Source organism: Mesocricetus auratus, unplaced genomic scaffold, assembly GCF_017639785.1.
Source record: "Mesocricetus auratus isolate SY011 unplaced genomic scaffold, BCM_Maur_2.0 Super-Scaffold_100008, whole genome shotgun sequence".
NCBI classification, from domain to species: domain Eukaryota; kingdom Metazoa; phylum Chordata; class Mammalia; order Rodentia; family Cricetidae; genus Mesocricetus; species Mesocricetus auratus.
In genome coordinates this window covers 84,278,657-84,293,095 of record NW_024429192.1, presented here as the reverse complement: position 1 = coordinate 84,293,095, position 14,439 = coordinate 84,278,657, and the positions used below count along the sequence as shown (strand labels likewise).

The 14,439-nt window shown below is 46.4% G+C and overlaps 1 protein-coding gene across 1 annotated transcript; it reads left to right on the top strand.

Annotated features, from left to right (window-relative positions):
• Positions 1-5,277: 5,277 nt before the first annotated feature.
• LOC121141823 (60S ribosomal protein L39-like) lies at positions 5,278-5,507 on the top strand. The gene has a single exon (XM_040750350.1). The coding sequence runs from the start codon at positions 5,278-5,280 to the stop codon at positions 5,431-5,433; it is 156 nt and encodes a 51-aa protein (XP_040606284.1). The 3' UTR covers positions 5,434-5,507.
• The last annotated feature ends 8,932 nt before the right edge of the window (positions 5,508-14,439 follow it).

Genomic DNA, 14,439 nt, shown 5'->3' with positions numbered 1-14,439 from the left:
CCAGGTCCTCATGAATCATGGCACTGCTGTGTTTGCCAGCCCACTCTTCTGCTTTGGCTGCGGGTTACATGGAAAGTCAAGGCCAGTGATGTTGGCTTCAAACTCAGGACCCACCAAACCAAAACTCTAGGAACCCCATGGCCACTGCAGCCACCAGCCCCATGGAGCCTGTGAATGTGGCCTGTGGAACTGTGGCGGGGACAATATTCTTTGTTCCCGTGACTGTCTCATTGTGCTCCTGGCAGATGAAAGCAGACAAACAAGCAAAATGTAGATTCCAGAGGTTTGCAGAACACTGTCCCTGCCCTGGCCCAGCCTGGACAGTGCTTGCAGTGGCTGTCATCATGTCTGCTGCACACTGACTCCAAGAATTACTGTGGACACCATCAGCCACAGTGATCCAGGAAACCTCCATGCTGCCACACTCATGTCCTCTCTAGATGACTTACAATGTCAAACGCAGCAGAAACACCTTGCAAATAGCCATTGCGCTCTTGTGTTTAGAGAGCCATGGAAAGAGGTCTGTATGAGCTCAGCACAGATGTGACCGCTGTGTCGGCAAAGTCACTTTCCCCAATGCGCCTGCCCTGTGCTTATCGACTATGCAAGTGTGTGACCCTCCCGTGTGGTATGCTGGCACAGGGGTTCCAGTGTTGAGCACAGTAAGGCAGACCTAGTCTTGGGGAACTCAAGGGGTGCAGGGGATGGTCATCATTCAATGACTACCCTAGTGAGAACACAGGGTTCTTTGGGAGTTCTGGGCACCCCCTAGCTGAGGATGACTTTCTAGAGGCTCTGGGCCCTATAACCAAGCCTGAACAACAGCTCCCTGACTTCATGAAGCATTTTGAGCCCGTGGGACCCTGTAGGTGCTGACTCTTAGACCTGGCGGGTTGACGTACACAGAACAAAACCAGCACCAAGGCTGGCCCAGACCCGAGCGGCACAAGGAACCCCCTTTTCAGTCAGCTCATCAGGTTGCTTTGCTTAGTTGAGGGGTACAGGAAGGCAGGGCGAGGTGGGCACCGGGGCACTGGAGACCTGTTAGCTCTCAGAGACAGGGGCCAAGATCTCTAATGATTTTTATATTCTTCACCCACTCCTCAAAATTGATAAAGACTTGGCCATGCTCTTACAATCCCCTTCACTGATAGATTAGCATACCCTTGACTTCTCTAGAGGCATGAGCCCTTCGTCATTTTCAAGCTCCTGCCTTTATTATTTTTTTCTGCCCCACACACCCTCCAGTCTTCACTCACTAGGAGGCTTCGGAAATCCTCTCGGTGAGGAGGCGGCTTGAGATCCAGCTTCGAACAAAGAGAAATTTGCATGTCTTCCAGTCCTGTGTAATTACCCATTTCCTCTTTCCGGCTCCATCTTGAGAGCAATTACTGCAGGAGCAATCTTTTCCTACATAAGCACTTGAGGCAGCCAGGCTGCTGCCATGACTGGGCCAAATCTGTCAGACTTTAGGGTCCACAAATTCTGACCCCAGCACTCCTCGGAGATGTGGCCCGGGCTCCAGAAGGACCACAAACGACAGGAGATCAGAGGATGACTTCTTGTGGCTGTGGTTCTTATATCCTTAATAGTTATTAACCACCGGGCATATTCCTGCTGGCAAGTGGAAGACTAAAATCAGTAATAATAATTCCAGCATCCCAGCTTGTGGTTTGCTGTGTAGTCTCAACACACTGTTAGAAAAGCAACACTGGACACTTAACATTTCCAACATCAGTGACCTAGCTAAGGGGCCACTCCTAGGAAGGCAGTTTCACCTTAAGGCGAACTAAAGAGACTGGCAGGATGCTTATTCCTTTAATGAGAATCTCTTCCTTCCTTCCTTCCCAGAATTCCTCAGCAACAATCCCTAGGAGCCGGGCCACGGCAGGATGGCTGGAACCTGTCTGCCTTTCCAAGTCTCTTCTGTGTTTATATTTCAGATGAGGACCACGCCTGTAGACACATCTCTGGTACTTTGGACTTCCATATTTTTCCTGTAAATGCTCTAGTCTGCTCACTGTGACTGTCTGTGCTCAGCACCCTGACTATAAAGCCCTTGGGGAGGAAAGAGTTCACGTCAGTTTATAAGTCACAGCCCACCATGGAGGGCGGGTAAAGCAGGGACTGCAGCTGGAACCTGGCAGCAGGGACTCAAGCAGAGACCATAGAGGACTGCTGCTTGCTGGCTTGCTTCCTCTGAGCTTGTTCAGCAACCAGGAAGTGCCTCACAGATATGTCTGCAGGCCAGTCTGATGGAGGCCTCAGTTGAGGCTGCCTCTTTCCAGACGCCTCTAGTTTGTGTCAAGCTGAAAAGAAACTAAAAGTCCCACCCACTTCCCTCCGTGGAGCCAATTTCAAGCTGTCTTAACTAGAGATTGCGTTTTGTTTGTTTGTTTGAGACAAGGTTTCTCTATAAAACAGCCCTGTGTGTCTTAGAACTCTCTCTGTAGACCAGGCTGGGCTCAGATTCACAGAGATCCTCCAGCCTTTGACTCCCGAGTGCTGGAATTAAAGGTGTGTGCCACCAACACTGCCTGGCTTAAATTCTTTTATTAGTGAGGCTAGGAACCCTGAGGAGAGGTCTGGATTTCTCTGGTATCATCTGACAACTATGAAGAGACACCTCCAAACCTTCTGGTAACAGTCTGAGTAGCAAAGTCAGGATTAGGGGTCAACATACTTGCTTGTCCCACAGCCAGCCCTCCAATGGAGCAGTCTGCCGCCTGGTAACAGTATGATCCAGAGAGTCATTTTAAAGGCCAGACCTGCCAGTGGTGGTGGCACACACCTTTAATCCCAGCACTCGGGAGGCAGAGGCAGGCAGATCTGTTTGAGGTCAGCTTGGTCTACAGAGCAAGTTCCAGGACAGCCAGGATTGTTATATAGAGAAACATTGTCTTGGAAAACCAAGGGGGAAAAAAGCCGGAACTGCACTTTTGATGGCTGAGCTCTCTGATTCAGACCTGTCACTAGCTGCTGGTTGTAGGCACACAGTTGCTTCCAGAGTATTGCTGTATGATGGCCCCTGGTCACCCAAATGCAGTTGGCTAAGGCTACACCAACATTGTCCTCACGCAAACCTGTTCCTCTCCAGTCTCCAGGCAACAGAGCTGGAAATTATCCTCAGCTGACCGCACTCCCTCATTCCTCAAGGAATGAAGAAGCTGGGTGTGTTAGTTGCCTTTCTGTTGTTGTGATAAAATACCTTAATAAAGGCAATGCCGAAGAGAAGGGGTTTATTCTGCTCACAGTTCAGTCCATTGTTTTTTTTTGGGGGGGAGGGTCAGTGTTAGGAATAAAGCAGTAGGGGTTGGGACCCTGCATTGCAGGTCCCCTGTCCCGAGGCAGGTGGTGGACAGCAGGCAGATGGGGAAGCAGAGATGCGTGCCTCCCACTCCCGTTCCTCAGAAGGTCAGACAGGACTTTCCCTGTCTCTCCCCATGCCCCTTTCTCTCCTGTCTTCTCTGTGTCTCTTTACCTCTTTTCTCTTTCCTTCCTTTATTTTCTTACCTCCCCCTCAATAAAACAAAGACATGGCTGCAAGGTGGACATAACAAGATAGTTATAACAACAGGCCATAACAACCTTTGGAAACAAAGACATGGTTGCCATTCGGGGTACAGGCAGTACAGAACCGTTTGTAGTTAGGATTACAGGTGGGCATAGCCCAATGCTTGAAAAGCAGAGGTTTAATCATAAGCAGGGATGAACCTAGTTTATCTCTGCTATAGGATGGCTTTTAAGCCCAAGACGGGGGCAGGCTAGTTTATCACTGACTACTCAGTGATAGGGCCAGGGTTCAAATCCATGCTGTTCTCTGGCCCCTGGCGTGAGACACTAAATAAATACAAGAAAAGGATAGTGAAGATCACATTTCCACTGCTTTTGTTGTTTTGTTGGAGACGGGGTCTTATGTAGGCAAGGCCATCCTAGAACTCAAAATGTAGCCAAAGCTGTCTTTAAACTCCTCATTCTCCTGCCTCTACCTCCTAAGTGTTGGCATGATAGACATATAGTGCTATATTCTCAGGAAGAAAAAAAAAAAAGAAATCTTTGTTTTGTTCTTTGAGACAGAGTTTTCTTATTATGTCAAGATGACCTTGAACTCTGTGTAGCCCAGGGTAATCTTATCTAGCAGCAATCCTCCTACCCCCACCCTCTCAAGTGCTGAGATTATAGGCATGTGCCACACTGTGCCTGCCCAGTTCACAAGGCTTTAAAAGCATGCAACTTTCTCAGTGATGGAGTATAGCAAGCAGGCAGTGGCCACCTCTCACTCAGCACAGCAGCAGTCAGTACCCTCCTCGTACACGGGAGGATATCACACACTGGAGGACACCGCCCCCCCCCCTTACATCATAGGACACACACTGGAGAGTCCTGGGGCTCTTCCAAAGTCAGGACACTGCTCTGGCTTTAGGAGAATACAAAGGTGTTCAAGTAGGGAGTGTGAGTATGTTGCACATTGTATATGTGTGTTGTATGAACGTATTATGTGTATACTGTATGTTATACGAAGGTGATGTATTTGTGGCTGGTGTGCAGCTGTAGTATGTGTGCTTTGTGAGTTGGGGTATATGGTATGCATACGGTGTGTGTGTCTATAGTGTGTGGATGTGTTCTATGAGTGTGTGTGGTATATGAGGTATGTATGTGCTATACTTGTGGCTTGTGGTATGTGCGTGCTGTGTGAGTGTGGAGAAGTGGGATCAATGTCCATGTGGCATGTTTGTGGTGTGTGTTTGTGGTGTCAAGGATAATGCATTTTGTGAAGCAAAGTCCTCAGTATGTCCCTTCTGGAAAAGAGGAAAAGAGTGAGTTGTGAATGGCCTAGATGGTTACAGACTGTGCATATGGGTTTCTGCAAGGGCTGGCAGAGGAAAGATTCCTATGAGACAAGAAGGAAATCTGGTTCGACGTGACTTAGCCGATGTTGGTTCAAACTTCTAGAATCTGACCCCAGGAAGTTTATTTCTGACATATTTAAACATAGTACAACTTTAGGAAAACGTTTCCTGGTGGCAATTATCCCAACAAAGCTTAAGGCATGACTACATCAAAAATCCTTGCAAAGTACATGTGGTCTCTTCTATAAGAATGGGTTCTGGCTGGGCGGTGGTGGCACACGCCTTTAATCCCAGCACTCGGGAGGCAGAGGCAGGCGGATCTCTGTGAGTTCGAGGCTGGGCTGGACCGACAGCCTCCAAAACAATACAGAGAAACCCTGTCTCGTAAAAAAAAAAAAAGAATGGGTTCTGGAGTCGACTTCTTACTATGTCTTCTCACAAGATTTTCAGAATCAAGCGATTCCTGGCCGAGAAACAAAAGCAAAATCATCCTATTCCTCAGTGGATTCGGATGAAGACTGGTAACAAAATCAGGTACAACTCCAAGAGAAGACACTGGAGGAGAACCAAGCTGGGCCTGTAAGGATTCACACAATCAATGGCAAGAATTGAGAGTTTGCACTGAATCATGGTCAACGGAAGCTATGCTACCAGATGGAGTTCAACATTTTTAAGTTGGGAATGGTTTGTCCAGTAATAAAAAATATAGAGCCTTTCAAAAAAAAAAAAAAAAAGAATGGGTTCTGCCGGGTGGTGGTGCATGCCTTTAATCCCAGCATTGGGGAGGCAGAGGCGGGGGATCTCTGTAAATTCTTTGAGACTAGCTTGGTCTACAAGAGCTAGTTCCAGGATAGCTTCCAAAGCCACAGAGAAACCCTATCTCAAAAAAACAAAAACAAAAACAAACAAACAAACAAAGAATGGGTTCTACTGACTGAGAAGCAATGCTCAGGTCAATGATCTAGTGGGGAAGACTCTGGGAAAAAAGTAATAGTCTGGGGGAATTAGGTAAGGCCTGACCATTCCCAGCTTGCCAAGAGGAAACAGGTATACAAACCTTCCACTGAAGAGACAAGCATGAGTGTTTAACATTCCTGGTTTCGTTATGAGCACAGGGACCTTGTGCCCTGTACAAGGGGTGGGAGATAGCCCCCAATCCGAGGGTCACCCTCACAAATCCAGTCATATACCGAAAGACTCCCAGTAAAGAAAGGATATCACCTAAGACCATGGAGACATGACCAGAAACTCTAAGTTAGCCTCTGGGACACTGCAGTGAGGGCTCCAACCCCGTGGAGCACCTGACCCATGATAGCATTCCTGTGAGCAGAGCTAGGCGTGCACTCTTGCCTCTATTGGTTACAAGACTGTAACCTCAGAGGTCCAGGAAGACAGGAAGAAAGTGGGTCAGGCGCTGCTGGTAGGAGACGTGCATGGATTCCTGAGGAAAACAGATGAATCTTGGTGTGCCAAGTGACCTGTCAGCACTTTCTCATGGCTAATTATGTGCTGGACTACAAAATCACCGATTTTGGAGTCTCCTCTGAGGAGAGCAAAGAAATTGACAAAGATCACACGCAACTTCACTTTGGGAAAATGGTTCCTTGGCCTGGATTCCTCAGTCATAAATTAAGCATATCAAATTAACCATGCCATGGCAGTACACACCTTTAATCCCAGCACTCAGGAGGCAGAGGGAGGTGGTTCGAGGCCAGCCTGGTCTACAGAGCAAGTTCCAGGACAGCTAATGAAACCCTGTATCGAAGAGGGAAAAAAAGGTATCAATTTAAATGTTCAAGATTGAACCATAATATTTGGTGCATGGTGTGTGGTGGTGGGGATGGAACCCGGGACCTTAAGCACATGATGCTCTCTCACCGCTCATTCAGAAAGCCACACTTCTAACGAAGGAGGGAAAAGGTGACCCTCAGACCTGTGGAGGGGATGAGAGGCTGATGGCAGGAATGACATCACACAGCAGAGGCAGTTCTGACTCTCAGGGGAACAGGTGATACAAAAGGGATACTCAGGGGTTCATGTCCAAGGGGCATCTATGGGTGAGACCTCCCTGAGACAGACACACATCAGAAGTTTTCCCATTGTTTTGTTGTCCCTGCTGTATGTCCCCAGAGCCCCACTAAGCACTCACTCCACCCTTCACTTCAGGGGAACATCAGTGGAAGATTGATTGATTGATTGATTGATTGATTGAGAGACAGGGTCTCACAGTGTAACTCTGGCTGACCTAGAAATCACTATTTAGACCAATCTGGACTGGAACTCCCGGAGATCCATCGGCCTCTGCTTGCCGAGTGCCGGGCTCTCTTTCGGGGAGACTGTGAGCAGTACATTGCAGCACATCTTTTGTGAGACGTTCAGGCTCACAAGAGATTTTTTCTGCTCTTTCTATTCATCTTACTGACCCAGAAGTTCCCTGGTCCCTCTCTGCTCTCACAGCTCAGTCAGGGGATATGTACCTAGTATCCACAATGTGCTGTGTGCTGGGATGGTTCTTGGCAGGACACAGCACACAACATTGATTCCCACAACATTTAAATGTAGAGAGATCTGACACTTAACTCCTGAGGCTGGGCTCCTGCTCCCCCCCATGGTATGTCTGCTCTTCTTGATTCAACATGACCCTGCTGGGCAAAAGCATTACCTCCTAGGCCTTGGCCCATTGCCCACCATCAGGACTTCTAGTGTCTGATGTGAATTCTTACTGAGGATTCAAATGCGCAGCCACTCCTAGCAATACAACCCTGTGCTCTGCTTGCTGAGTGGTAATGGGGAATTATGTAGGTCAGGGGCCCAAGGGACCAGTAATTCATGTGGGAGCTGGGCTTTTTCTGGACTGGATGATCCTTTGCAAAAGTGGTCTAACAATAGAGCTGGAAGAAGAAAGTCTACTTGGCTTCTGTTAAATTAGCTAGATGTCTATTCTCATGTCCACATACAACTCCGTGTTCAGCATTGTCATGATTAAGTCCTAGACTTTAATGAAAATATAATGTTACACTAATCCAGATACCAGAAGTCGTAAGTGATAAGATCAGAGGTCACCTGTGCCTGTCATTGGTGTATGTGTGCATATATGTGTCTATGTGTATATATTTGTGCATGTGTATGTGAGCATATGTGTGTATTTGTGCATGTGTGTGAGTATGTGTGTGTATTTGTGTGTGTGAGTATGTGTGTGTCTGTGTGTGTGAGCATGTGTGTGTATTTGTGTGTGTGAGGATGTGTGTATGAGAGTATGTGTGTATCTCTGTGTGTGTACTTGTTCATGTGTGTGAATATGTGTGTGTATTTGTGTGTGTGAGTATGTGTGTGTCTGTGTGTTTATTTGTGCATGTGTATGTATGCATGCGTATGTCTCTGTATGTGTCTGTGTGCATGTGTCTATGTGCATGTATGTGTGTGCACAGTCACTGTCGTCTGTAAACAGCATCCTTCTGCAGAGGTAAGACACAATGTGAATAGAGCACATGGAATACAGTAGATCCTGGCTGTCACTCGGGGTTACCAACACTCGCTTTTGCCCCCACTTTCCTTCCATTTCTGCTTTTCCTTCACCTGGCCACCAGGAGACAGCACGTTTTCTAGAAGGAAGGAAGAGATTTTTATTGCTATGAAGTGTTTAGGAAGAGTTACAAGGGTGGATGGGATGGCTCGATGGGTAAAGGTGATTGCTGCCAAGAATGATATGATCTGAGCTTGATCTATGGTACCCACATAGCAGAAAGAGATAACTGACTCTGGAGCTGTTCTCTGACCATATGCGTGTACATGCACACACAGGTACATGCTTGCACAAACACATGCATGCATATAATAAAAAAGAAGAAGACATGATCTAGTTTGATTTCTATTGCTGTGATAAAACACTCTGACTAAAAGCAATAATCTTACAGGTTGCAGTCTGTCATCAATGGAAGCCAGGGCAGAAGCTCTAAGCAGGAACCTGGAGGCGCGAACCACGAGGAATGCTGCTTACCTTGTCTCAAAACAGTAAAAGGAAAAAAAGAAAAGAAAAAGAAAAGGAATTGCAGTGGTCATGTTTCACAGCAACAGAAACCTTAGCTAAGACAACACATATGCCATAAAACAAATAATAAATATATTTTTAAAGGGAGAATTTTGTATCAATTAAAATGATAGTAAACACAAATAAATAGCCAAGTCCATCTAATGGGGGAGTGGCCAAGTCAACCAGATTGTACCCACACCAAATAGCCAATACTGCTCAACACCATAAAAATGTGGATATGACCATTGCTAAATATTTATTTTAATCAAAGTAGACACTTGTGAGGCTTAAGCAAGAGGACCACAGGTCTCAGGCAAGCCTGTGATACATAGCCTAGGTATATAGTGAGATCTTGTCTGAAAAAAAAGATAAAAATAATATTGTTTAAATGATTTTAAGTTCATGGGTGTTTCACCTGCATGTCTGTCTGTCTATTTATCACTTATGTGCTTGGTGTATAGTGCTCAAAAAGGCCAGAAGAGGGAATCAGATCCCCTGGAACTGAAGTTACAAACAGTTATGAGCCACTGTGTGGTTGCTGGGAATTGGACCCAGGTCCTCTGGAAGAGCAGTCAGTACTAACTGCTGAGCCATTTCTCCAACTAATTACAATAATTTCACAAATTGTGGAATATGTATGTATATATGCACACATTTACACACTGTGTAAAAGAGAACTGTGGTGTCAAATCTGACTACTTTTCAATAATGCTTGTGAGGTTTGGATCCGTTTACATGGTAGTGTTAACACTCCCAGACTTACCAGATGTTACTACATCTCAACTTCTTTACCATGTGGATCTATGCAGCTCTCAGATCTCCATGGCCACAGCATCTCCTGGACCAACATCAGTCAGAACCTCTTTGGGGGTCAGGTACCACAATTCGTATCTAGCAGAGGAAATGAAAGCTTCCTCCACTGTTGCCCTTCACGGACCTCCACCTGAAGCCTGGAAAGTGAGTTTCTGAGTCACTAGCAAGGAGAAGGCCTCTCTGAAGGGGCACACTGTCTCACTTTCCTCATCACTACAGTTGGTGACATTATTCCCGATACCTCCAAATTGCAACTGACCTTTCCTTGAGAGAGCTAACAAGAAGAACATTTTTAAATTTGAAGTTCTTCACAGGTATTTTTGGCTTTTCCCTGGAAGACACCATCAAAGATTATTTACCCTTTACATAGAAAATGACTCCAGGGCTGGAAAGATGGCTCAGAGGTTAAGAGCACTGACTGCTCTTCCAGAGGTCTTGAGTTCAATTCCCAGCAACCACACGGTAGCTGACAACCATCTACAATTCAATCTGGTGCATATGTGATAAATAAATAAATCTTAAAAAAAAAAAAAAAGAAAATGACTCCAACCTCATCTAGAACTTAGGGTCTCTAGTGTCGTTGACTTTTGGTCTATCAGTCTGTTTTAAAGAGTTTACTACAGAGGGCACAGGGTTCACTTGTAGGGTGGCCACTGGAGTTATCTACACTAGACGTAAAACAGAAGGCTACCAGTTTGAGACCAGTTTGAACTACATAGTGAGGTCCAACCTGGCTATGTAGTGAGCTATCTCAAAAGGACACAAAGCAAAAAATCAAACAAAACAAAATCAAGAAGCTTTCTAATTACCAGGACCTATATTTGACTTTTATATCACATGGGATACTTGCACTTTAAGAATTTACAATTTGAAGCCGGGCGTTGGTGGTGCATGCACTCGGGAGGCAGAAGCAGGCAGATCTCTGTGAGTTCGAGGCCAGCCTGGTATACAGAGAGAGTTCCAGGACAGCCTCCAAAACAATACAGAGAAACCCTGTCTCGGAAAAAAAAAAAGAATTTACAATTTGAGGAGACTGGAGAGATGGTTCAGCTGTTAAGAGCACTGGCTGCTCATCCAGAGGTCCTGAGTTCAATTCCCAACAACCACATGGTGGCTCACAACCATCTATAGTGAGATCTGATGCCCTCTTCAGGTGTGCAGGCATACATGCAGATAGAGCACTTATATACATAAAATAAATAAATAGATCTTTTAAAAAAAGCATTGATCACTGCACAGAGAAACAATATACCAAATCCCTGTTACATTGGGCTGACATGTCATCTTGACACTCAGAGAGCTCAAAACTTGCCCTAAAGTTACCCAGCAAATAAGTGGCAGGGCCAGTGATCAGTCAGATCCATCTGGTTCCAAAGTGCAAGTCCCTTTCTGTCTGTTTTCTGTCGCTAAGCAGGGATACAGAGAGCACACTTCAGTGCATACATTCAGTGCAGACGGAAGTAATGAAAGCCCGAGAAAAGACTCCCCATGCAGACCATGAAACTGCACTAAACCATCTTCAGGGCTTTGCTTGCATATCTACCCCAGATGAAATGAAATCCTAGTTCATTCACTCAACATGCTACACCAAAACCCAATTGGAGTTCCTTTTCATGGATTTTCACTAAAGGCAGCCACACCAGCACTTGTCTCTACAGAAACCACAAGTCCTTCCCAGCTCAGGAAGCAATTATCCTCCAAGGGATGCAGGACAATAAAAGGAGAACAAATAACAGAATGATGAGCCACCATCATGCCACTCTTCGTGACATAACTAAGGAGCAGAACTATCACTGAAAGCTGCAAGCAGTGGAGTTGGGGTCTTTCTCATCGCCAAGTCTTCCTCCTTTATTAGGAAGGCATTGTTCAAGACACCTTTCTTTTGTTCGTTCTCTCTCTCTCTCTCTCTCTCTCTCTCTCTCTCTCTCTGATCCCTGCATCTATGAAAAAGTTTAATTAATAAACCAGACACAGTAAGAGGTTAGTAGTAACAATAGTAATAATTATCTAGGCATGGTGGCACACACCTTTAACCCCAGCAGATGCGGGCAGATCTCCATGAGTTCAACCTGGTCTACATATAGGGTTCCAGGACAGCCAGAGTTACACAATGAGATCCTGTCTCAAGGAGATGGGAGGCAGGAGAGAGGAGGCTGGCAAGGACTATGCAGTGACACTCTGTCTTATATTGGGGATAGAAAGCTTGAACAAGCCAGCCTACACAGCAAGTCCCAGGTTAGCCAGGGATTTACAGTGAGATCCTGTCCCAGGGAGAAAGACAGAGGAGAGAAGGGTGGGATTTATATTTATAATGATGCCTGATTTAAAACCTGTGACTTATAATATTTTCAGATCATGGATGCCTGGGAGCAAGTGAAACCATTGCCAGACTGGAACTCCTCTGTTTACCACCTAACAGACCACCAAGTCAGGGACACAGGTGTGGCAAGGAAGGCGACTTTATTTGAAAAGCAGATGGTTCCTTGAATAAAGATGAAGGACTCTAATGAAGCTTTATGGGAGGGGTTTTCGTGGGTAGGTGATGGGGTTCCCTGGCTGGTGGGTGCCTCACACAGCAGACGGGCCAACGTATGGTTAATCATAATCCCAGAGTCACAAAATGCAAGCAGTGATAATTTGTATTTATTGTATTGCTCATGTGCACTTCCTGATGTATACAAGGAAAAGGTGAGGGTTGGGTGAAGTCAAGCATGGAATTTTAGCTTGGTGTGGTAGCATATCACTGTAATCACTGCACTCAAGAGGCATCGCCAGAAGACTCAGTGCAAATTCAAGGCCAATCCAAAAGGAATCAAAACAAGAAATGAACTAATTAAAAAAGTGTCTCAGGGCCTAGAGAGAGAGCTCAGTGGTTAAGAGCATTGGCTGCTCCTACAGAGGACCCAGGTTCAGTTACCAGCACTCTGTTGTCTCTTGCTATTCAGCTGTAAGTCTGTTCCAGGGAATCTGATGCCCTTTTCTGGCCTCTATGGGAACTGTGTGCATGGCCTATCTGTCACAGTCTAGCAACTAGCCTACACCATACTTCTTCCATCCCTTGCTTGGGAAATGTTCTCACACCTACGTCTTGAAGGGTTGTAGACTCTACTAATCAAAGGCCAAGGCCTGAGAAACTTTGGCTCCTAAGCCCCTATAAGGCCCTGTAGTAAAGGCCACAGTCTATGCCAATGGCGACAGATGGACTAGCATCTCCTCCCATCCTACAACATCCATCTCACAAATTGGGCATCTGTGTTATTTCTACAAAGAACCGGGAAGCAGGGGGAAATGATGGAGCCCTTAATTCTGGCCTCTAACATGAAAGCAAACAAAACCCTGAGTGGCTAACTTGGAATTTTAAGGAAATAATATTCTTCACAAGGACAGCCCTGTGGTCAGCCAAAGCAAAGAGGCAAACTTAAGAATCCTCAGAGGGGAGTGCCAGCCTACCACCCCACTGCCAGAGTCTGGGAAACAGGGAGGACCCTAAGAGAGATATGCATGGTACCCCAGAGAAGAGGAATGGGACAGGATCTCCTGAGCGGATTGGGAGCATGGGGGGGGGGGAGGAGAGGGAGCTGGGAAAAAGAGAGGGGGAGAAGAGGAGAGGAGGACATGGGGAGCAGGAAGGTTGAGTCGGGGAAAGAATAGAGGAGAGCAGGATGAGAGATACCATAATAGAGGGAATTATTCTAGATTTGAGGAGAGATCTGCACTAGTGAGATTTCCAGAGATCTACAAGGATGACACCAACTGGCAAACTAAGTAATAGGGGAGAGGCTTCCTTAAATGCCCCTTCCCTGATAATGAGATTGACAACTACCTTATATGTCACCCTAGAGACTTCATTCAGTGGCTGACGGAAGCAGAGGCAGACACCCACAGCTAAACACTGAACTGAACTCCTGGAACCCAGTTGCAGAGAGGGAGGAGTGATGAGCAAAGGGGTCAAGACCAGGCTGGTGAAACCCACAGAAACTGCTAATCTGAACAAGGGGGAGCTCTTGGACCCAAGACTGATGGCTGAGAGGACAGCATGGGACTGATCCAGACCCCCTGAATGTGGGTGTCAGTGAGGGGGCCTAGGCAATTTATAGGGCTTTGGGTAGTAGATCAGTATTTATCCCTGGCACACAAATGGACTTTGGGAGCCCACTCCACATGGAGGGATGCTCTCTCAGCCTGGACACATGGGGGAGGGCCTAGGCTCTGGCCCAGATGAAATGATACTCTGGAGATCCCCCATGAAGGGCCTCAACCTCCCTTGGGAGCGGAGTGGGAATTGGGTGAGGGGCTGGGGGGGTGTAAAAAAAAAAAGAGCCCTTAGCCTGGTGTCACCTCAACAGGAAGCCATCTGTGAAGTTCTTGTGTCTGCCTGTGCTGTTTAACTGTATTTAGCCAAGCCTTTAGGCCCCACTTCCAGTGCACAGGAAATGCGATAGCTGGAGTATCAGGTTAATGACTCTTACAAGGAAACAATTGGACCGGTGACATATCCTACAAGGCAAACGGCCAGTCTCTTCAGGAAATCAATAGTATAATAGAAAGCAAATCCAGTCGTCACTACTGGGGCTGGGGGCAGGAGGGGGGTGCACAAGGAAGTGCTGTGAACATCCAGGGCCATAGAGACCCAATCCTGATGGGCCACCTTGGGTGTATTCATTCATTAGACATGACTGACACACTTAGAATATACCATCAGGGATTGCATTATCTTCGTTACATTAACCCTCAACACAGCTGATA

Bases quoted from the DNA above. Each gene is read 5' to 3' on its own strand.
- LOC121141823 (XM_040750350.1), top strand. From the start codon at position 5,278: ATGTCTTCTCACAAGATTTTCAGAATCAAGCGATTCCTGGCCGAGAAA.